At 44.3% G+C, this 21773-nt stretch overlaps 1 protein-coding gene across 17 annotated transcripts in view; it reads left to right on the forward strand.

The window, feature by feature from the left end:
* LOC124195626 (tensin-1-like) overlaps positions 1–21773 on the forward strand; it is a 53377-nt gene that overhangs the window by 14340 nt on the left and 17264 nt on the right. For 6 of the 17 annotated variants that reach the window (XM_046590115.1, XM_046590116.1, XM_046590122.1 and 3 more), the window contains exons 3-14: positions 3507–3618; positions 3863–3900; positions 4392–4433; positions 11683–11805; positions 15709–15756; positions 16000–16200; positions 16431–16603; positions 17849–18007; positions 18279–18411; positions 18503–18752; positions 20122–20235; positions 20463–20567. In XM_046590115.1, coding sequence (XP_046446071.1) covers positions 3507–3618; positions 3863–3900; positions 4392–4433; positions 11683–11805; positions 15709–15756; positions 16000–16200; positions 16431–16603; positions 17849–18007; positions 18279–18411; positions 18503–18752; positions 20122–20235; positions 20463–20567 — 1498 coding nt within the window. Of the gene's footprint in view, positions 1–3506; positions 3619–3862; positions 3901–4391; positions 4434–6208; positions 7347–9487; positions 10690–11682; positions 11806–14435; positions 15404–15708; positions 15757–15999; positions 16201–16430; positions 16604–17848; positions 18008–18278; positions 18412–18502; positions 18753–20121; positions 20236–20462; positions 20568–21773 lie in introns of those variants that run through there. The other 11 variants (XM_046590117.1, XM_046590128.1, XM_046590131.1 and 8 more) reach the window with 10 other exon arrangements.

Here is a 21773-nt window from a genome sequence, read left to right on the forward strand (position 1 = left end):
GCCCGACTAGTGCGACCCGAAGAAAGAAGGTGCCGTTGTCCGACACCCCCCTCGGCAGTTGTTGTTGACAGTTGACACATGCTCGTTAAGGACCAAGAAGCGCGAGAAAGAAGCCACAGAGAAATAGAGAAGAAAAAAGGTCCGAGAGTACCGTAACACACAAGTCTCCAACCCAAAAAGAAGGGGGGTGAAGAATAAGCGATGTTTCCCAGCCGACTCTTATAAGGGAGGATCTAAGGGGAGAAATATCAGTGGTAGTGTACACTGATGAGACGGTCCGTCCTCCTCCTCCCCTAGCTAGCTTGGTACAAGATTTTTTTCCGACAACAAGAAAGAATTAGAAAGACGTCAAAGAGAAAGAAGAAGCCGGGAATCAGTGGGCACTGCTGCTGCAGCCGGCAGTATAAGTCGACTGTCAAAAGTGGAAGGTGGAGGGAGGAGTAGCACGTGTGCGGATTGTCAGCTGCCGCACAGCCGGCAAACTAAATGAAAAAGGAAAAAAAAAAGAGGCCGTCGAGTTTGGTATCGCGCGTGCCCCCCTCCGAGAAGCAGAATAATATACTATGCGTGTTCCAACTAGTGCGGAAGTAGGTAGACTGTACCTTCCGCTGTGTCCCCCTATAGCTGCCGCTTCCCTTTCGACCTTCACTTGCCCGTTTGCCGTTTCATGCCTTGTGGAAAAATCCGAGCGGAATGTTCACTCACCAATAACTGGGAAAGAAAAAAAAAAACAAGCCAGAGAGGGGGGCATAAACTTCCGGTACCACCAACACCTCGTTAGCCACTTCCTCTCTTCGACTGTCTATCCATCAGCTCTTCTCGATTATTGCAGTCGTACATCATTCAACTGATGCGGGCTATCCGCTACTCTCCTCGTCAATCGCACATGTCAGATCACTCAAAAATGGGCATCAAATAAAAAGGAGAGGGGCAAAAAAAGAGGAACGAACGTGACTGAATCAACGGAGGCTTAATTAATATTCCGGGAATAAGGCATATATATACATACTGCGTATATTTACGGTGAATGCGTACACACTTTTCACGCAGAGTCATTGCCTATTCAAGCGTTAGATACTATGTATATTCAATTGCGCCAATAGTTATTCTTTTTTTCCTTTTTTACTTCTTCTTCTTATATTCCAATGACGCTGGTCAAACAGTGCACACCTGTGTTGACTGGCCCGAGGTTCCGGGTTTTTTTGGTTATGTATTATCAGTTCGGTCCGTCTGGCCATCAGCGATTGGAGAGCCAGGGAGTGTAGAATACAAGTACTGCCGATAGGTTGTCGTCGCCGGCGGTTTCGTTTGAAAAATGTAGTAAAAGAAAAAAAGAAAAGAAAAAAAAAAAGGAATCGACGTTCGTGAGTGAAGCTGCTGCCCGACCATTTGGCGTCGCAGATGGGGCGCTTACTATTTCTGTTGTGTGTAAACACATCATTGTCATTAGTACTAAACATTTTTTTTACGAACACTGTGTCTGAACGTTTTTCGTTTCTCTTGTTGTTTCCAAGGTTGCACCTTTCCCAGTGGTGTGTTTTTCTACCTGTCTCTCTTTTTCATCCCGCGGGAAAAAGTTTAGAGCCGCCGTAATAAATTGTCGAGTCAGCGGCTAGATGGCACTGACTGTGTTCAACCGGGACTAAAATGACTTGAAAACAGACAGACAGACACAGCAATTAACAGTAATCTACTAATAAAACTATCCTACCTTTAGTCGAAACGTCTGCACCAGGAATAGAAAAAAACGAAACTGCTCCTCGAGGGCGAAAGATTTATTTTCGGTCGTATAATCTCGAGCGATTTCAATTTGGGTCCCAAAAGCAGCGCGCGTACGACCATCAATTCATAAAGATTAGGAATTATGAATGGGCCAAAGCCGTAAAACGGAATTACTTGCAGCAAGAGAGTCTAACCAGCGCTAGCCCTTATCTTACCCCGTCTCTCTCTCTTTTCAACTGTTATAGACATGCTTGAAAGACACCAGCTGATTATAATCAACTCTATGAAGAAGGGTTGTTTAGTTTCTGTTCTTTCCGTCGTTTTTGTTTTTTTTTATAGTGCGCGTCCCTCGAACATTCTCCAGATGTGAGCGACACGCGCGCCGCGCTTATTCCCTTCGCAACCCAAAAAAGAAACACAGCCCCGCCGTAGGAAAATAATCATCATCAAAAAAATATTATTAATAATAATATTCCTGATCTTGTGTCTTGTTCAATATTCCATCAAAGAAACGGTAGAACCGCGCCGTCATATATATAAGAGAGAATGAAACTTTTGATTGTTTTCATTCATTTTCGATAGAGGGGTGGGATATAAAAAAAAATCTGTCTGTTTAAGACAACACACAATATAAGAGAACGTTTGATTTTCAAACAATCCGTCTATCTGTCGCTCTCGACGGTATTCCGGCTCTTGTGTGTAGTTGCGGCATCCGGGGCGGCGGCGATCGGCCCCGTTGGGTTCTTCTCTCTCTCTCTCTCCCCCTTTCTTTCTCTATCCCGAAACAACAACAACAACAACAAAAAAAAAGAACACGAAATAATAATAATAAAATTTGAATACATATCTATTCAAATGAAGATGGAGAAGAGGCCGGCTCCAGTGGCCCGCGTGTTGGAGAAGAGTGGAGGTTCAGATCAGCGGGAAAGCTTTAATCGATTATGTCCAGCGGCACTACACGTTACTACGGCGCGCAACGGTTGTAACCTTGCTGGCAAGGAAGACGAAATTGGATAGAGTTAAAGAAGATGGGGACCACAAGGGGACGAAAGGGGGAGAGCAAAAGCAATTTGTATTTAGATTGAGACGATGCAACATACAAGTAGGGAAGTGTGTAATACATAAATTGTGTAAGATTTTTCCCTCGTTTGTTTTTCTGTTGTTCAGAAAAATGGCCATTGGACTCCAAATTTTAAAAAATTCCTCGAGATTTTTTTTTTCTTGTCCAGGTGTTTATTTTTCCCTTCCAGGAGTTAGCCCGCCGTCATCTGGCGGTGTCGATGGCGGCTGTAGAGATTCAACTTGACACCTTTTCTTAATAGAAAACACGCACATTTCTCGTCTGGTCTTTTTGTAAATTTTTAAATCCGATTTGTTTGGTTGTCAATGGATAGGAGACTGATGCTTCCTTTTGTTGAAGGTTCTGTACAGTTAGTTACATGCAACTAACGCCAAAGACATGTCTGCCTGTGTGTCCCGTCCCGTTGTCGGGTCCCATTTTCTCCTTCCTACTGGATCGGTTTATTGATAAGATGGCGCGCGCGCGTGCGTGCGTGAGCCAGCGCAGCTCGCGCAACGTGTATTCACACCTTTTTCACTTAACACCTGTCCGATCTTTTTGTTTAAAAAAAACCGGATTATCCGGAAACGTCTGCCCGTGTGAAATGTCACTCTAAAATAGCGCAAACCAAAATGGCGAGATGCGATAAATTTTTATGACGCCGGTCCCGACTTATGTCTAACTGTTTTTTCTTTTTTTTCTTTCTGTTTGTTTTGATACTCAGCCACCTGATGCTGAGCTGCTAGGTCACGCCTTCAAGCAGAAGCAGTTTCGTCGGTCCCGACCGTGCAACCTTTGCCACCAGCCCGTCAAGAACGTCGGTAGCTCCTGTCGAGGTACGTGTACATTTACAATCCACCAACTCTGCCAGTCAGTCAATCTCTCTCCTACCTGTTGCTTTCTGCCAACAGAACACACACAACAGACGACCATATATATATAATACATACATAATGACTTCGACACACACACCTTGGACGCTGTCGATACACACCCCAATTCCTCCATCCGATCCTTATTCGTCGCCTGTATTATTTATAATATCCTATTTATGCCTTTTTTTCTTTTCTCCCATTCTAGTATGCAAATACACCTGCCATAGAACGTGCGAACCCAAGGTATGTACAACGTTGACATTCTTCTTCTTCTTCTTTTTATTATTATTTCTGAAAAAAAAAAAAAAAATCTGGAAAAAGAAATTCAAAACAAGACAAACCAAAAAAGAAATTGAAGTCCTCTTTATTTTTGGGTTTTCTTGATGTTTCTCGACTGCTGGGGAAACAAAAAAAAAAGAGAAGGCCCACCTGTGGTTTACCTTAGGACCTGTATTCAACACCGCCTTGTCTTATTGATAGATGGCTCGTACGTGCATGATTCATAGACTGGGACTTCCATTTTTTTGTTGTTGTGTGCTGTTGTTGTGGTTGTTTGGTTTCTTTCTCCTCTAAAAAAAAAACACACACGACTAATTTCCATTTTTGTCCCTCTTCTATATTTTTCTGACTGTGTGTACTCACTACGCCGTTATCTTCGGAACCGAACGAATGAACGAACGTCATTTGCCTCCCCCCGTATTATTGACGTGGCGTTCAACGTCATCTCCTTCCAGGTGTGGCGAGCCTGTCGTCATGGAAACCCCTCCTCGTTCAAGGTGAGTGATAAACAAACCCACACAATCTAAGAGCGACTATTTATTGACGTGATGCTGTATACATTCCTGACCGTTTTTTTATGTCTTATTGTGGATGTTTGGCTTGGCTTAGTTTAGTTTAGTTTTTTTTTTCGAATGCATTTTTTAAATGTAGAAATGGGAATCTTCCCTTTCGTTCGATGACAAACGATGGATTGGATTTACGATTGCCCCGATCAGATATGCAATGGAGGTTGGTGTTGTTATCGTTGTTGACAAATCTCCCGTTGGGTTGGAGGGATAAATAGGAACACATATAACAAGAGCTCGTCGTCCCCGTTTCTTTCTTCAAATCGAAACTGACCGGCTGTTTAACCAAGTCGAAATAGGGATTTTCGATACCACGGCCGGATGATGGCGTCATTCCGAATACCTTAGATACGAATCTCTCGGGATCATCGGCCTATTGATATCACAAAAGAGGACGGGAATGCCAACAACCACAACGACCAGACAGAAATATGTAGAACGGTTGCCCAACTTAAAAAAAACTTAAAAAACATGTGTGGTGGTGTGTTTTGTTTTTTTTTTTTCTCCCAAATTGTTTTTTTCGTGAAAGAAAACAAAACAGCCAAATAACTTGTTTTTTAAATTACAAGGCTCCGGTTAGATGATAGGACCGCAGTAAATATTTGATGGCGTATTCGGTAGAGCGGAACAGCAGCAGCAGCGGCGGCGTCCTCGTGATGATTAGGCCCAATTTGAGTTTGTGTAATTCCCTTTTTATCAGCAAAGACAGCAATGGATGTTCTTTGCGTAATCGGATTGCGCCGCCTTGCCCCCTCGAGGGGCTGGCATTTAAATAACCTCACATCTCTCCTCTATGCATGTGACCGGGCGCTTTCTCTCTATCCGATTAAAACGTTCCTTAGTCTCGCGTGTTACACGATATAAAGACAAGGGAATGAAAGGAGAGAAAATATACGCGCAGAGAGAAACAGCAAGAGATTGATCTAATTAGATCCCATCATCTTCCATCATCTTCATTCAGAGCTCAATCTAGTGGGGCCCCCCGTTATATTTATAGTATTCTGTGTACGGTGTGTGTATATATTTTCTCTTCTTTCATCTTAATGATATGTGTCTCTCAATCCGTGAGGGGGAGTCGACTCGACATCCAATCCATCCCCAAAAGAGATATTGGCTCGTGTTGTTGTTGTTGTTTACTGCTGGGCTGCTGCTTGGCATGGAGCGTGAAATCCTTTGCGATTCGCTCCACTAATGCGTGGGATCTAATCAAAGCTAGTCAGATTTGCTTCTCTCGATCTCTCTCGAGACTTAAGGACATGAGAAACATGGGCCGTACAAAATCTCGACCTTATTTATTGTAAGACTCTCTCGTCTACATCATCACGACGGAGTCGAAGTGAAATTGGAATCTCAGACAGAGAGAAGGAGAGAGAAGGAGAACAGCAAACTGGCATGGCATGGCACGGCCGTTATATGTTGTGTAGTACCTTGTAGAGTGTATTTATTCCTTGAACGCAGCTTCCCATCACCCACCAAGAAGAACAGGGAAAATGTCTAACACAGAAAAGAACACCTATGGGTTGGCAGAGAGAGAGAGAGTAGGTGGAGCCATGGATAATCTCCTTGAGGCGGAAGACTTTCTTCTTCTCCAGCTCCTCCAGCTGGAGGTATGTATAGGTAGTAGAGAGAGTCGCTATACCGACTGCTCCAAGAATACATGAAAGAGAGAAAGAAAAGAGCGCAACAACAGTGTGTAGAAGAAGAAGAAGTTGAAAAGGCAGCCAGCTTAGACCAGTCAGCTCCCGTCGATAGCCGAGCGTGGAGGTGTATATCTGTGCGTGCGCTCATTTATTACGCACACATTTCTCGTGCTGGCTTGTTTTTCACAGTTGCGCGTGTCGCTTCCGAGTTGATTGCGCGTCGAGGCTTTACGCGACATCAAACAGTCGCCCCAGTTTTTTTCGATTTGTTTTTGATTTTATTTTTTTATTTGAACCGAAACTATCGGGACATCATAACGGAAGATCCTTTTCGTTCTCCATCGGCGGCTTATATCTTTCTGTGTGTGTGTGCATACGGATGATATCCATCTCGCAGTGCGCCAGGGATTTATGGAGGGCCGAACCAAACTGGACAAAGTGCGGATGAAGAAGATTCTATAGGCGTCGGTCTCATCTTCTTTTCGGCTTAGACGATTTTTCTTCTTCTTCTTTTTTTCCTTTATCCCGGTGTTGTGTTTGATCTTGGTGTGTGGTCTGTGCTGCGCCGTCGTGATTTACGGCCGGAACTTTTTTTTTTCTCTTTCCGTCTCCTCCCCCTCCCCCTATATAAGGGGTGATTCGATGGGGTGACACGATGACGACGGAGGATCTGATTCGACGTGAACGGGAAATGTACTTGTACCGTCATCACTCGCTTCTTCTTCTTCTTCTTCTTGGAAGTTTCGTCTCGCATAAACTCGGATTCGGTTGCATGACGGCCGTAATTGATTGATTACACACAACTGGGAAGAAGAAGAAGAAATAAGAAATAAGAGAAGAGTTGTTCCTCCTTGGCTCTGAGATTCTTCCTCTGTTGTATTCCGACTATCATTTCGCGCCAGCCACCAGAAGTGCACCGTCCAGCCATTACCACCATCACGGAGTGCGTGTATCCGTGACGTCCGTCGCCCGTCTGTGATCGTGTACGAGCGGTTGGTTAGGTTTCGCTGCTCGACACAGTGCGTGGTTGCATTCTTGATATTTCATTAAAAGCCCCAACCGAAGAGAGAAACAAGCAACGGTGCTGCTGCTGCTGCCATTGCCGTGGTGATATGCGCCGATCATGGCACCGGCCCCGACTCACTGGACGCGTTTCCTACAATGTTCCACCTGCCTCTACTCGAAGCAGCAAAGATCCGATGAGGTAATTCAATCCCGCGTATAGAGCTGCTACACAACTGCGCAACACGTTTTTTTTTCTTTATGCCTCCCCACACATTTCTTGAGGGGGCGTTCTTTTCGTTTGCTACTCCAAGAGGAAAGTATAGGGTGTCGGAAATTGTCGAGGATGACTCTGTAATAATCTCAGAAGAAGAAACCCGGAGGAATCTTGCCGGTGTGACGTGATCGCCAAATCGAATCGGTAAACCGCACTAACAGCCGTAATCATAGAAATGCCTGGCATCAATGGCCAGTCGCCGAAAAGATGTGCACATTTTTTTCTTTCTTTCTCCCCAGAAAAAAAAAGAAAAGAAATGAGAGAAAATCTGTGGTCCATCAGGTTTTGGGTTTTGATTTTATTTCCTTTTCCTTGTAATTCGAGTCTTAAGTCCCGTACGGGGAAAAAGGCAAGAAGCCCAAGAAAATGAGGAAATTGAACGGTTTTTTCTTGTCTGATTACACTCGATGACGTTTAATGCTCTTTCGTGCGGCGTTCAAGTGGCCAACTCTAGGAAGCGAAACAAAAGTCGAAACAAATTTGGGTGACGAACGGACTAGAAGAGAAGAGAAAACGGTCGTTTCTTTCAGTGGTGACTTTCCGAGTCAGACAAGAGAGAATTAAGTCTACCCGTCGTGGTCGACGGAAATAAATGGTTGGCCCGTCGTCTCCTCTTGTGTTCAACTTGAGCGCATCACCTTGACTGCGGTTCGGCTGCTGCTGGCTGCTGGCTGCTGCAGCATTGAGGATGAGTGCTAGAGACAGAGAAAGAGAAATTCATCTCATTCATCTTATGTACATCCTTGGTGGCAATTATTCCGCACTTGAGCAGCCGTCCGAAACTCCCGCACGTCCCGCTTCTTTTTGTCTTCGGGATTACTCTTTCCACTTCCCTCCCTGTCATTTTCTCTCCCCCCCTCTTTTTCCGTTTCTTTCCCCTTTGAAAAATTGAGCATGTCCAACAGCCAATATAAGAAGAAGAAGAAGACCCAGTGCCATCCTTCCCTTTTTTTTCCTTTTTTCTTTTTTCTTACTAATTAGCTGCGAATTACTGGTGTGGAACGCCTGCACATTTTCCAACAGGATGGAGGGTCCGTGGGGGTTTTTCATAAATTTACGTCTGGTCAGAATAGGATTTTTGTTACCTCGGCAGGTGTAATGTTATATTTTTTTTTTTTTTTTCCGGTTGTTGTTGCATGTGTTTTCGGCATTATATGTCGCTTATGAAATCACGAGGCATGAGTGAAATGACCGTATGGTGAAGAATATTCTTCCTCCCTAAAATAGAGTTGTCGAAATTTTTTTCTTTTTCATTAAGCACATAGCGGAGAATTTGCGGCCGAGATGGGGCGCCAGTATTTGTCGTGTAGGTTGACGCCCACGCTTCGTCTCATTAAAAAGTCGTCACGATTCAATCGCCATTCCCACCAGTCAGTTGCGTCTGCGATCGTTTCATTTTGGGTTTTTTCTCTGAAAAGAAAAAAGAAAATAAACTTGTGAACTCCCCCCTTAAAAGAATCGTAAAAAAACAACATACACAGTTGAATGAATAGGTAAAACGATTACATACGACGATGTCGACGCCGACTTTTATTTATCTTCTCTACAAAACTCGTCAAGGCAAATAAAAATCCCCAAATTTGAAAAGAAATTCGCGCTTCGCTCCCGGTAAAGCACTGGCTTTATAATATCTAGACGAGTTCACTCGTAATAACATTTTTCTTTCATTTTTTATTCCGGGAAAAAAGAAAGAAAAAAAGTCGCACAAAGAACTAAAAATTGTTTTCATGTCGCGCTGTAAAAAAAAGGAAAGAAAAATCAAAATGCGTTTGTTTGGGAATGAGGTCGACCGAAACACGCTCCATCTTTCGGCTTGTTTTTGAATCGCCCCTTTTTCTTTTGCCTTTTTTTTCCAAATGTACACACAAGTGTACAGCAGATGCGCGTTGTAGAGACACAGCGCGCGGAACATTGAGAGGTCGAATGGCATAAATTTCACATTACGTTCTTTTTTGTGTGTTGGCCGCATTTTTTTTTCTCTCTCTGCATTTGCTCGCTGGAGAGTGAAGCAAGACAAGACAAAATAAATGGCGGTTGCAATAATAATAAAGATCTTTCCGAGTTGATAAACTCCGTCGTCCGTCGTGTACAAGTCTCTGGTGGGTTGGGTTGGTTTTTTTTTTTCTTTTTTTGGCCCCCAAGTGCATAACGCGCCTCATAAGGCGAAAGGAATTGTGGCCCCCGCCTAGTTTTTTCCACATGTCTGTCCGTCCCGCACTCACACTTTCAGTTGCCCTATCGAAATATGAATCAAGTACAGACGGTTGGCTCCGTCTCCGTGATTCTCCAATCTATTCACTCCCGACGAAATGTCACCGGGAATTTCTTTTTGGCCGCCGCCAAATCGTAACGGTACATAGCACCTAAAATGTATACGGGATGAATCATCGTCAAGAGGGAAATCTTTTTGCTTGTTTGCTTGGCAAACAACACTCGAGGCTCATTGAACGGATTTGCACGAAAGAAGGAGAAGAAGAAGACGAAAACGGGAAATGTTTTGCCTGCCGCCATCAGCCGGCTGGTGCTGGAACTGGTTGATGTGTTTGATCCCGTGTTGTATACATACACACGGGGGCGTCTTTTTGGTCATGTGTTAGTCGCAGTTAGTCTCTGGCTTCTCTTTTCGGCTCTGGCAGCTTTCAGGAGAAGACCTTTGGACGCTCTCGCGTGCTGGCCGCCCGGCAAAAAGAAATAAAGTGCGTTGCGTTGTTGTTGTCATCGTTCGTGCTTTGTGTACATTCACGGACATTGACGCAGTCACGATGACGACCAGCAGCCGCTGCTGCCTCTCTCAGGTGTTGGGAGCCAAAACCGCAAGAGGCACAAGTCAGTAGTGTCCCGTTGCGGCCACTCGGCTACAACTCAGTTCCGGGAGTTGTAGCTGCTGCACTTGTGTGTTTGTTTGTTTGTTTTTTCCCCTCCTGTTTATCTCCAAAGTGTATCACTTTCATTTATGCGTGATTCAACCCGGCGGGAAAAGTGTGTGCGTCAAAAGTGTGCCGTGTGTCCAACGGAATTCAAAGTCTGTCAATTCAAAAAACGATCGTTCATTCTCGATTCTCTAGAGAGAGTAAGAGAGGCGAATCTTTGTCATCTCCTTATTTGTATTCCATTGCGCCGCAGCCGCGCAGTCGTCTTATCTTTTAAATAGTTTCGGCTTCTACTTTTTTGTTGTTATCTGAGAAAAAAAAAAGTGATGTCTCACCTCAAGTTAAAATGGCGCTCTTTATTCCATTCCGGCCATGAACGTGTGACGGTCAGCGCCGAGGTTAGTTTTTCTTTCTCATCTTCAGCTTCGACTGGACTCAAACTCAATGACAATTTTCTTTGCCATTCTTTATATCTGATGTCTATATTATTCCGTGTTTTCTTTTTTTATCCTTCTTCTTTTTTTTGATTCTTTATTTGGCTCGAGTTGCGCGATCGTTTCTATCGATCCGTTCCGGACCCGCTGGCTTGTTTTATTTTTTATTTTTTTTATTTTATTTTTGTGCTTCTTCTCTATTCGCTTTCTTCCTTCTTTTTTTCTCTCGTCCTCCCTTTCTATGAAAAAGGATAGAAAATACCCAATAGCTTTTTTTTTTGGCCGTCTTAACCGGTGGTGGCCTTCGTCGAAAATGTCACTCCTATCCGTCTCCTCTCCGGCGCAATCATACGTCTCTGTCCGTTCTTGACTGTCCGGAGAGATTCTTGACGGATTTATCGATCTGCCTTATGGGCTCAAAAAAACTTGCTCTCAGTACACAACCACCACTATAGTAACCAACATAACAAATTGTGCATGCCCTTTCTGTCTAGTCGTGATAGCCGCAACGTCCTTGATCTCGGGACGACGACGCTCCGCATCCAAGTCGTCCACATATACACACACACTAAATACGATCTAGAGCTACTCGTGATGCTGTTCATCATATCGATTCCCCCCCACTTCGTTTTCTTTCCTTTTTGCTTGTGCCTCTAGTTGCATGTGGCAGTGAGTGTCCCCTCAGTTCTATTCTTCTCTTCAACAAGAGAAGAATCGGAAGTTGGCACAGCTCTCCATCGGCAAAAGAAGGACTTGTGTGTGTGTTGTAGCCTTTTTTTTTTTCTTCGTTCGTTTGATCATCTCTGCTCAACATCCCGCGACATTTCGTGTTTTATTCGCTTCAATCTTTTTCTTTTTTTTTGACAATTTTCGTTTTTTTCTGTCCATTGGATTTGGCTTTCTCGGGGGCTCTATGGTTATATGTGCGTGCCTACGTGTGGCGCTTGATCCGTGAAGAACCTGAGTCAATCTTGTAAGCGGTCCTTTCAAGATCCCGCCCGGCTCATATTCCACCACGATCGGCACACCCAGAAGCAGTACGGTGCTGGATTACCCACAGCCGTCAGTCTCAAGAGTTTGGTAAGATCTCTGGAAAATATGTTGTTGTAACATCCTCCTTTTTTTCTCACCTTCTTTCGTGTGAATAATTGAGTCACTCACCATAAGAAAGTTCTTTTTGCCCCCGTTTCCTGTATCCGATTTCAAGCGAAAAAAACACAAAAATTCTCATCGTAGATTTTTTTGACAAAATAACTGGATCTCATGGCGCATTTGAATTACTTTCATTTTCGCCCATCCATCGTCCCCTTGCATTATGTGGGCTCGTAAAACCTGTTTCGTTAGAGAAGAAAAAAACAGACTAGGGTTTGTGTCAATGCTCATTGTTTACGGTTACGGCCTGGGATCACGCTAGCCAAAATGTACACAAAAGAAAATGAAGAGCGACATTACGGTTATTTTTCTTTTTTTTTCTGTTTCGTGGCGAATTGACTTTGTTGCTAGCCAGCAGCTATACCGCTCGTTATTACCGCGAATCGTCAAGAAAGAAGAATAATCTATTGAGAAATGCCCGGCTCTATTGTATTGTCTTTCTCTCTCATCTAGCTGTTGGTGGCCCCCCTCCGCGTTTTGGGTCGTTCTGTTCGGCTGAACGAAATCGTTCTGCGGGGAGGGACGCTTTTTAACGAGAACAATAAATCTATTGGCACTTGTCCTTTATCGCACCGATGCGCTCCGTTCGGCTCTTCTATTATGATGAAGCGAGTCGAGTGACAATCACACAAATCGCACCGTATAGTGTGTACAACAACCGATATTTTATTATTTTAAAAGAAAACGGGAATGAAAAAAAAACAACAGACACGGGGCGGAATTTATTTTTTCGGTGGAGAGGTTCCGCACCGCCAACTTATTACCGAATGACCGGATCTATCTTCCGTTGTGTGTGTGTGTGTGTTTCCTTCTTTTCTTTTTTCCGAGGGGTAACCGTACCGTATGCTCATCAATAGTGAGAATCGAGAGATAGCTAAAGCTCCTTTTTTTTGTATTTAGAGAATGATGGATCAAATAGACCTAATGTGTATAGAGACTATTGCACTACTTGAAGTAGGTTAATGCACACGTCAATTACGATCTCCGCTGTTCCTCTTTCCGGAGTCAGCTCTGTGTAACGTACAAAATCCCCGGCCGTAATGACGTATATACATAGGAGGGGGGAGGAAAAAAATAGGCAGCTATACAGAGAGTACATTCTCTAGTATAGTAGTACATAGAGAGAGTCAGTCAAATGTGTGTTATATTCAACATCCGGAAGCTGGGCACCATGTTTTTGTGAGTGTGCATACGACCGATTCCTCTCCCGTTCTCTCTCCCGTTCTCTCTCTCCCCCCCAACACACATTTTCGGTACCCGCTAGTTTTCTCTTCTTCCATTTTTAGCCGTGGACTATCTGGAAATCTCATCATCCGCTATGTGGTAGAGCCCTAGCTGCAAAGAACCGCGCGTTCCTCCGAGCTTTACTCTATGTAAACACAAGAGGATCGTGTACAGTAAGAACAAGATAAACCATCAAGCAATGGCAACCAGATGCCCCCCTCTCATTTCGTGTTCTTTTTTTAATTTTTTCTTCCCACACACACACAGGAAAGAAAAAAAAAAAGAATTTCAGAGAGGGGGGAGAAAGGGTGGAGTTCCATGCCCAACAGGTTAGATGGCAGCATGAACGCGGGAAAAAAAAACATGCGTACATATCGTGACACATTTGAATGAAAGAAAGAAGAGGGGTGTGTGTGTGTTTGTTGCATTACCGGATCCTTACAACCTTGTCAACGAGGCCAATTAACTTTCGCCCGTTTGGTTGGGGTTGGTTGGGTTGTTGCCTGCGCCTTGTTTCGGCGGGAGCAACGATGCAAGCCAAAAAAAGAAGAAGGAAAAGGTCAAAGACAATGGCGGGAAAGATCAGTCCCGATTCCCACGCTAAGACGTTCAATGTGGGGAGAAATGGCGCTCATTAGCAGCGCAGGCGCTCCTGCATGTTGGGTGAATTTCCATCGGGGGGGGGGGGGGAAGAAGAAAAATAAAAAAACAACAGCTCGGCTGACACGTTGGGTTTTTTATCGGGTTGATATATTTTTACGAGACTCTATAGTCGATGGTGATTGCAGCGTATGATATAAGCCATCATAATAATGCAGCGCGGTTGCCTAGCCTCCGTGTCCAAAGGCGTATATAGCGAATCTAAACAAACAATAACAATAACAAACAAACAGAAAGAAAAAAAGAAAAAAAAAGGAGAAAAAGACACGGAGAGTCAGTCCGCGAATGACTCGCTTCCGGGACGTCCCACATCGCATTGTCGCTACTTCTAAAATCAAAATTCAAAAAAATTCAAAAAAAAGAGAAAAGAAACGAATGGGGGCCTCCCGACTATTTTTCGCCGTGTTTGTACATGGACAATTGCACGCAGTTTCACTCCGCCATCCGACAGCCCGAACAAAAAAGAGACTGTTGTACTGGATGGCCGTCTCGTACTACATCAACGGGCTACGTTACGTATGCATAAAAATGAGAAGGGGGAAGAAGAAGAAGGAGGAGGAGGAAAAAAGAGGAGGAGAGAAAGGGAAGGTACAGCACACACACAGCAAACACACTCACGCACGCAAACAACAAAACAATCCGAGAGTCGGGGGGGAAGCAAAAAATGGCAACAACAAGAGAGTCAACGTCATAAAAGCCGAGTGAGAAGCCTAGGCTCACGCTCAGTTGACGCTTCAACGCTGATCCGTTCACGGCACTCTCTCTCCTGTCTGTCTGTCTCCCTCCCGATTTTATATCCAATAACGTTTCGTGTTTTGGCGAACAAACGACGAGCCAACAATTGAATATTTGTGGCGATTGATCCGTGACACCCCGCGACCGATTTGTGCGCTCCATTGAACCTGTTGTTGACGGTTCATTTGTGTTTGTGTGGTGTGTGTGTGTATTGTGGGCATTGTTGGCCCGTGTGAAGGGATTATACGCGCTCCGTTTGCTATAAGACCCTTTTTATTTTTTCGGTTGGCCAATGCCCTTATACGGTAGAATTGAAATATCGCGGAATGATCAAGACTTTTTTTTTTGATTGAGCGCCAAATTTGAAAAACAAAACAAAAGTTGGGAAATTGGGAGGAAAAAGAGGCCGAGTTATTTGGTTGTTTTTATCCTTTTCTTTGTAGGGGGGGTTGGGATTGGGCGTTCGCAATGAGTTGTTAGCGTGACGTCCGGATATAATCATCATCATTGGTGAAAAAGCGCGTGGTCGGTTGGCATTATTGCACGCGTCCGTGTAGATTTGTGTTTTTTGGGTTGAGCTTTTGGTGGGAGAAGAAGAAGAAGAAGACGAGAGAGAGAGAGAGCTGAGAGCCAGCCGCCAGTCATTATGAAGATCAATCCCAGCGAATTCATGATGATTATGGAAGCGTCGGTCGACTTGCCTTTTTTGGAACACATTCGGCTCATTCAGCTGATGCGCTCCGTTCGTGAGCCGTCGGACGATCTGTGCCTGGATCAGCCGGCGGGACAAGCCCTCTATCTGATGGCACGATCCGTCAGCCGCGCCGCCGAGCATTTGCACGACGTGCGTCGACAGAGTTCCAAGTTCAACGCCAGTGGCTTACCCCTACCACCGCCACCACCCAGGGTATTTTTTCGATTGTATAACCTTCTCTCCTGCCGGCCCAATTTCAAAGTGCAAAGATAAGAGACCACACGGAGCTCCTTTTTTATTTTATTATTTTTTAAATCCGATTTATTGCGTTTTATTTCGAGTCAAAGAGAGCTGGAATGCAGTAGGTAGTGGTGAACTTCGGTCGTGAGTGAACGTAAACCAAAGATTGTCGGTTTTGTGTCATTGACGAGTTGTGTGTGATTGACTGGATAGCCTCATTTCCCACTGGGGGTTTCGCCATGAACGTTGACAGTAAAAGTGATTCTTGTCTATTGCAGAATGGCACCGAACCGCTGATGAGTCGTCCGTCATCCGGCGCTAGACAGGTACGTCAGAAATAAAAAAAGGCCGTGTCACCTGAGCCCTCTTATCTCTCTTAGCCCAATCTTTCGCACGTTACAACAATAACAACAACACCAACACTCCAGAATTACCGCACAGTCTAGAGAGAGAGACTTTCCCTTGACCTCGTTGAGAGACTCTCTTATAATAATCATTTCGTGTCTTTTTTTTGTTTTTTGTTTCTTCCCCCCCCCCCCTTTTCAATACTCTTCATGGAACACGAACAGGCGACCATCTCGCCATCTCGCCGGATGGACTCTTTGTCGGGCTGCGGAGGACCGTCATCGTCGTCGGCCATGGACTTGAGTTTCGTGACGGAACGAATTCTGGCGCTGAGTTTCCCGCCCGAAATGGACACGTCCACATACAGAGAAGCCCTTCACCAGGCGGCCAGCATGCTTCAGACCAAGCACGGCGACAATTACATGGTATACATATTTATTGTTCAATTGTAGTGACGTTCGCCCTTGGAACCGTTGCAAGCGAAACAAAAGAGAGAAGACGACGACTGGAAAATTTTTTAAATATATGGAAACTGGTTCGGATGACGTCATTGATGGAGGCAAAATTGAAAAAAATAAAAATATCACCTCGATCATCATTCACTGTTCTGAGAGATGTACGGTGAAAATAATTTAAAGAAATGTATTTGACGCAGGTGTTCAACCTGTCGTTGCCGAGGAAAGAGATTGGCCTGTGGAACCCTCGAGTGTTGGACGTTGGGTGGCCGGATCAACTAGCCCCACCTTTGGAAAGACTCTGCTCCGTCTGCCGGGCGCTCGACTCCTGGCTCCAAGCCGATCCCCAACACGTCGCTGTTCTCCATTCCAAGTGCGTAACACGATCCATCGCATATTATATTTTTTTAATATTATACATTTTTTTTTTTGACTTTTTTTTTTCTTTTGGTAAAAATTTGAATATTTCCTTGAGATTTCATAGGATATACTTTCCCTCGTCCGTTTTATTTGAAACGGTCATTTCTTTGCGTCGTTTTCGAATGTTTTTCAGATGTGAAGAAATCGCCTCTTGGGGGATTATTTTTGCATTTTTCGGGGTTACGAAACTGGAACATATATTCTTTTATAACAATCATAAAATACGAGTAGGTCCCCCTTTGCATAATCTTTAACCCTGGCTGGTGTGTAAAATCCAAATAGGGCTGATAAAAGGAGCTAAACAAACAAAGAATTTCAAAAAGAAAAAAGAAACAAAAAATGAAGTTTGACTGTTTGATGATTTTCTTTCCGAGTCGACACGTGAAGTCGATTCTTCCCGTCCGAGCCATTCTTTTTGGCCGCTCTTGGGACGTTGCACTTTGGCCGATCGCCACATAGTAGTGGTAGTACATTCATATTACAAATAGCCTCTCGCCGAGCCGTTTCTCTCCTTTCGTTTCCATTTTCTTTTCTTCTTCTTAATCGCAGCCAAACGATAAATCGTTCAAGTTGGTAGTGCGCGGTCGTTACAAATGCCTTTGAGAAAGTCATGAATTCATCAGTTGATTCTTTTCAACCCGCCCTGAAACCTTTAAAAAACAAGAAAACAAAAAAATAGAAAACAAAAACATTCAATCCCGCCGAGATTTATTTTCTTTTAAATAGGAGAATATCCTCACTATTTTTTTGTATTTTTACTACGGCCATCTTTTTTTCCCAGCTGGAAATGAGGACTGCCTTTTTGTAATGAGTGACTATATACATCGTGCTACAATTAATGGGTTTCGAATGTTTCGTGAGAGAGAGAGGGGCCCCGTGTGTAGTTAAAATAACGCGCAGAGACAGACAGTGGAAAAGAAAAGCAAAACAAGGGAGCGGGGGGGGACTATAGTTACGACCCGAACGTTGTACGTAATATATTTCCTCATCGGGAATGTCCCAGCACCACAGCCGAACAATATATATATACATGTTCAAGGATCTAAGGTTTAATGGGGGAAAATGTCGGTGGCGTGCTGGCATCTCTGCCCCCATTGATCGCCCTCTGCTGACGCTGGCTCCCCCCAAAAAATGTGTACATGTGTGATGTATTATTCGAAGCGATCTAACCGATGCATACGTCGATGATTTATGGCAGGTGCGGTTTGCAGCGTGTGGGCGTGGTGGTAGCGGCCTACTGCGAGTACACTGGACTCTGCCCGCCCAATCAGCAGGAGCAGCAATCGTTGGATCGCTTCTCCATGAAGCGGTTCCTCAACGAACGAGTCGGCGGACTCCGAACGCCATCCGACAAAAGGTGCCAATAAAATAAAACAAACAAACAAACAGACAAACAAACAAACCAAACGCGCACTCCCATTCGACTGCTGGGCCCCCAAATGGGCCCGTGAGTTTGCATTTCCCCACCGACGGCGCTACCTATTTGTGCTGATGCAAATTTGCGTGTCTTTGATTATCGCTCCTGTCCCGCCTATTCTAAATGAGAAACATTTTCTAAAACATATTTTTTCTTTTCTTTTTTTTTCTGGTTGTGTGTCTTGTGGCGATGCTTTAATTATTCGTTTCAGGTATGTGGAATACTTTGCCGGACTGTTGTCGGGTGCCATTCAGGTCAATTCCAGTCCGCTTTTCCTGGATCACGTCACCGTCGTCGGCATTCCGGCTTTCCAGTCCAACGGCGGCTGCCGCGCCTTTTTCAAAGTAAAAAAAAACAACCAAATCCCAACGTTATATTCCCGTTTTCGCCATTTTACGACTTTTATTTTTTATTTTTTGTTTATTCTCCCCCAAGGTGTACCAGGGTAGCGTTCCCGTGCACACGTCGTCCATCTACAACCTGCACGACAGCGCCCGCCATTTCACCATGTCGCTGGGCGAGCGCGGCCTGGCGCTGCGCGGCGACATCCTGGTCAAGTGCTACCACCGCCACCGACAGCCGGTAGATGGCCGTGAGACCATCTTCAGCCTCCAGTTCCACACCTGCGCCGTCACCCAGCACACGCTAGTCTTCCAGCGCCAAGATCTGGACGACGCCTGTCAAGGTCCATATCAAAATAAAGTCGTTTTTCTCTCTTTTCTTCTCTCTCTCTCTCTTTCACGTTTACTGCTGCCGTTGTTTGCATTTCTTTTCGGTCCGATCGTTATCGAGGCTCATCGTCGACATGGCCGACAACAAACAAGAATAAGAATGAGATGAGAAAACCAACGGAATTCCCCCCTGAAAGAATCAAACCCAAATGTACATATGAAAGGTTCTGGTCACCTTCCAATGATGGATGAGTGGGATAAGACGATTGTGAAAAAAAGAAAAGGCTTTTTTTTTTTGAAATCCCGTCAGTCCATCACCTTCTTCTTGCCCCCACCAATTCTAGATTTCTCTCTCTCTTGTGCCCTGACAAGTTTAAGTCTTTGGTTTGTCACGGCCGCCGGCTGATTGTGTTATCAGTATAATTGGGGGTTGGGAGCTCGAGTGAGGCTGTAGAGATTCGTTTTCCGTTGGGCTTAGACTCTATATAAGAACAGGCTCTAATCTGAAAATTGTGGAACACATTTCTCCACTTTTTTCTTTTTTTTTTCTAAATTTTTACGTTTTTATTTCCAGTCGGAATCATCGAATAATAAATCTCCTCCGAGCGGAGACAAGTCTTACTGTGTACAACTTCCTTCTTTAGAAACTCAACAAAAAAATAAAAATCGGGACTCTTAATCTAATCGACGTTATCAATCGGGAATCACGTCGTCACAAAACCGTCCTGTTACCCCATAAAAGTGATTCCCCTTTTTTTTATTATTGGAGAGAGAGAAAAGAAAAACAGCGTTCAACGTGAACGAATTGAAAAATAAAATGTCGGGGAAGTTCCAGGCTTTATAAAAGACTGATGTCCTTTTTTATTGGTTTTCAAAGTCCATATTTTTGGTATTCCCCCCACCCCAAAGATGGCCGTTGATCCGCGATGATGTGCCGTTTATCCTTTCAGACGAATCAGTTGCAGCAGCGGCACTTTTTTTTTCTTTCTTTCTTTATTTCTTCTCGGCTGTAATTTTCAAAATTTTATGGGCGTTGTAACGAGCCCATAGAGGGGAGGAGAAGTATGGGTGTAATTACAGCACGTCTCACATTTTCACGCCGGGGACGGTCGTTCGCACGCTCGCCGCATTCTTTTTTTATCCAACGTCCAGTCCGTAGAATTTGTCTTGGTCCACCAATTATTTAACGGCGTTTCTTCTTCTTCTTTTCGCCCTTAACGGCTTCCAAAGTAAACAGACTTCCCTACATACCTACAACAACAGAGTCTCTCACCTGCCTGATCTCCACCTGTTTATGACAGATATACAGTCGCTCTCCACTTTTTTTTTTGTTACGTGTGAAAATCAAAAATTTTAATTTTTTTGTTGGAATGTTTATCACAGATTTGCGTTTCCCGCTGGACGGTTCGGTTCGACTGCACTTCTCAACGAGTCCCGAGTCCCGCCTGATGGGCGTCAATGAAACGCACACCCGTTACACGGTCGAGTCGTCGACAGGTAAAACAAAAAAAAAATAAGTCATTCATAAGAACCATCACCTCCTTCGTGTCGTTTTTTTTTCAAATTTTCATTTCTGGCGAGTGGCGATGCTGTCGTGTAATTGTCATTTTCCCCCCTCCTTCATGTTTGTTTTTGTGTGTCCCGCAAAAGTGTCAACACCTGGACATGTTATGTGCACCGCGTTCTGTTCTCATTTTGTTTGTTATTTTGTTTTGACTGCACAGGCGATCCGGTCGTTCGCTGGGATAGTTACGACACCGTGACTGACTCGGCCAGCTGTCCGGATGATCATCATCATCATGACGTCTCGTCTGCCGGATCGACACAAAGTGAGTGGGGCAGGGCACACCTCCTTTTTTTTTTGGTTTCTGTATCAAAGAAAAACAAAACAAAACTTGCATCTTGTTTCGTTTGAGAATCTCGTTAGTTCGATGAAATTTCATGAAAATAATTTCGACTGTCGCCTGGCGCAAGGAGCCCTGGAGACTTGTTTTTCTGTTGTTTTTCTTTTTGTCTGACCGTGATTCATTTGCATACTGAATGGCCAGCATTTTGAACTAAAAAGAATAGGGAAATCAGAGCAAATAAGACGAAAGAAGCAGCGAGGCTTATGGAAGAGAAGCGTCCCAGGTGTTTGTCAGTGATTTGTTGTTGATCATCACGTGGATGGACTAGATGAACTTGGGAGGGAGACGCCCATGTTCCCATTTTGGGTTACCCTCGAGTTCATCATCATCATTTGTTTGATTTGATTTGGGCTTTATATTCTTTTATCCTTTTCCATTCTTCTTCTATACCATTTGAGGGGGGGGGGGGTTATTGTTTGCTCTCCGATCCCAACTGGAAAGTCGACTCCACTTAGGAAAGATTGAGAGGGGCAAATCCATCTGAATAAGGGCAATAGCAACTTCTTCTTCTTCTTCTTCTTTGCCCGTTAAGAGGATGCCTTTTAAAGAGCGAGATTTACGATGTCGCCTTCGTTGCTGCTCTACCGGTACTTTTCTTTTACTCGGCACAAGATTCAACAAGGACTTTTCTTTCTTCTTCTTCTTCTTCTTCTTTTTGGAATGAATGGTGGACGATGATTCTTGCCTTTTTTTCCGAGTTAGTGGCCCCGGGAGAAGATAAGAAGATGGGCAATTCTATCCGTTTGATAACAAGAAGAAAGAAAATGAGCGATTAGCATTCTTGCGTCGTTATGGCGCGCGCGGGTCAGCGGGGCGGGCAACGAGACGCTGCTGGTAGTAGTAGTACATTTCTGCTGGGGCCCAGCATCAGCCGAGTGGGCGGCAATGGCCAGCTCCAGTCCAACGACGACGAGAAAAAAGTCCATTTCGCCTTTTTAATGAAATTCAAAAAAGAAAGAAAAGTTACCTGGCTTGTCTGTACTACGTGCATGTGTACACGACTGTACGCGTGTTTTTATTTGTGCGTGTGATGGAGAGCCACACGTTGGCCATAAAAGGTCATGTCCAATTTCGGAGCTTTTTTCTTTTTTTTTTCCTCTTTATTTTTGTTTTCATCTCTTCTAGTAA

Source organism: Daphnia pulex, chromosome 6 (genome assembly GCF_021134715.1).
Source record: "Daphnia pulex isolate KAP4 chromosome 6, ASM2113471v1".
Lineage (NCBI taxonomy): Eukaryota > Metazoa > Arthropoda > Branchiopoda > Diplostraca > Daphniidae > Daphnia > Daphnia pulex.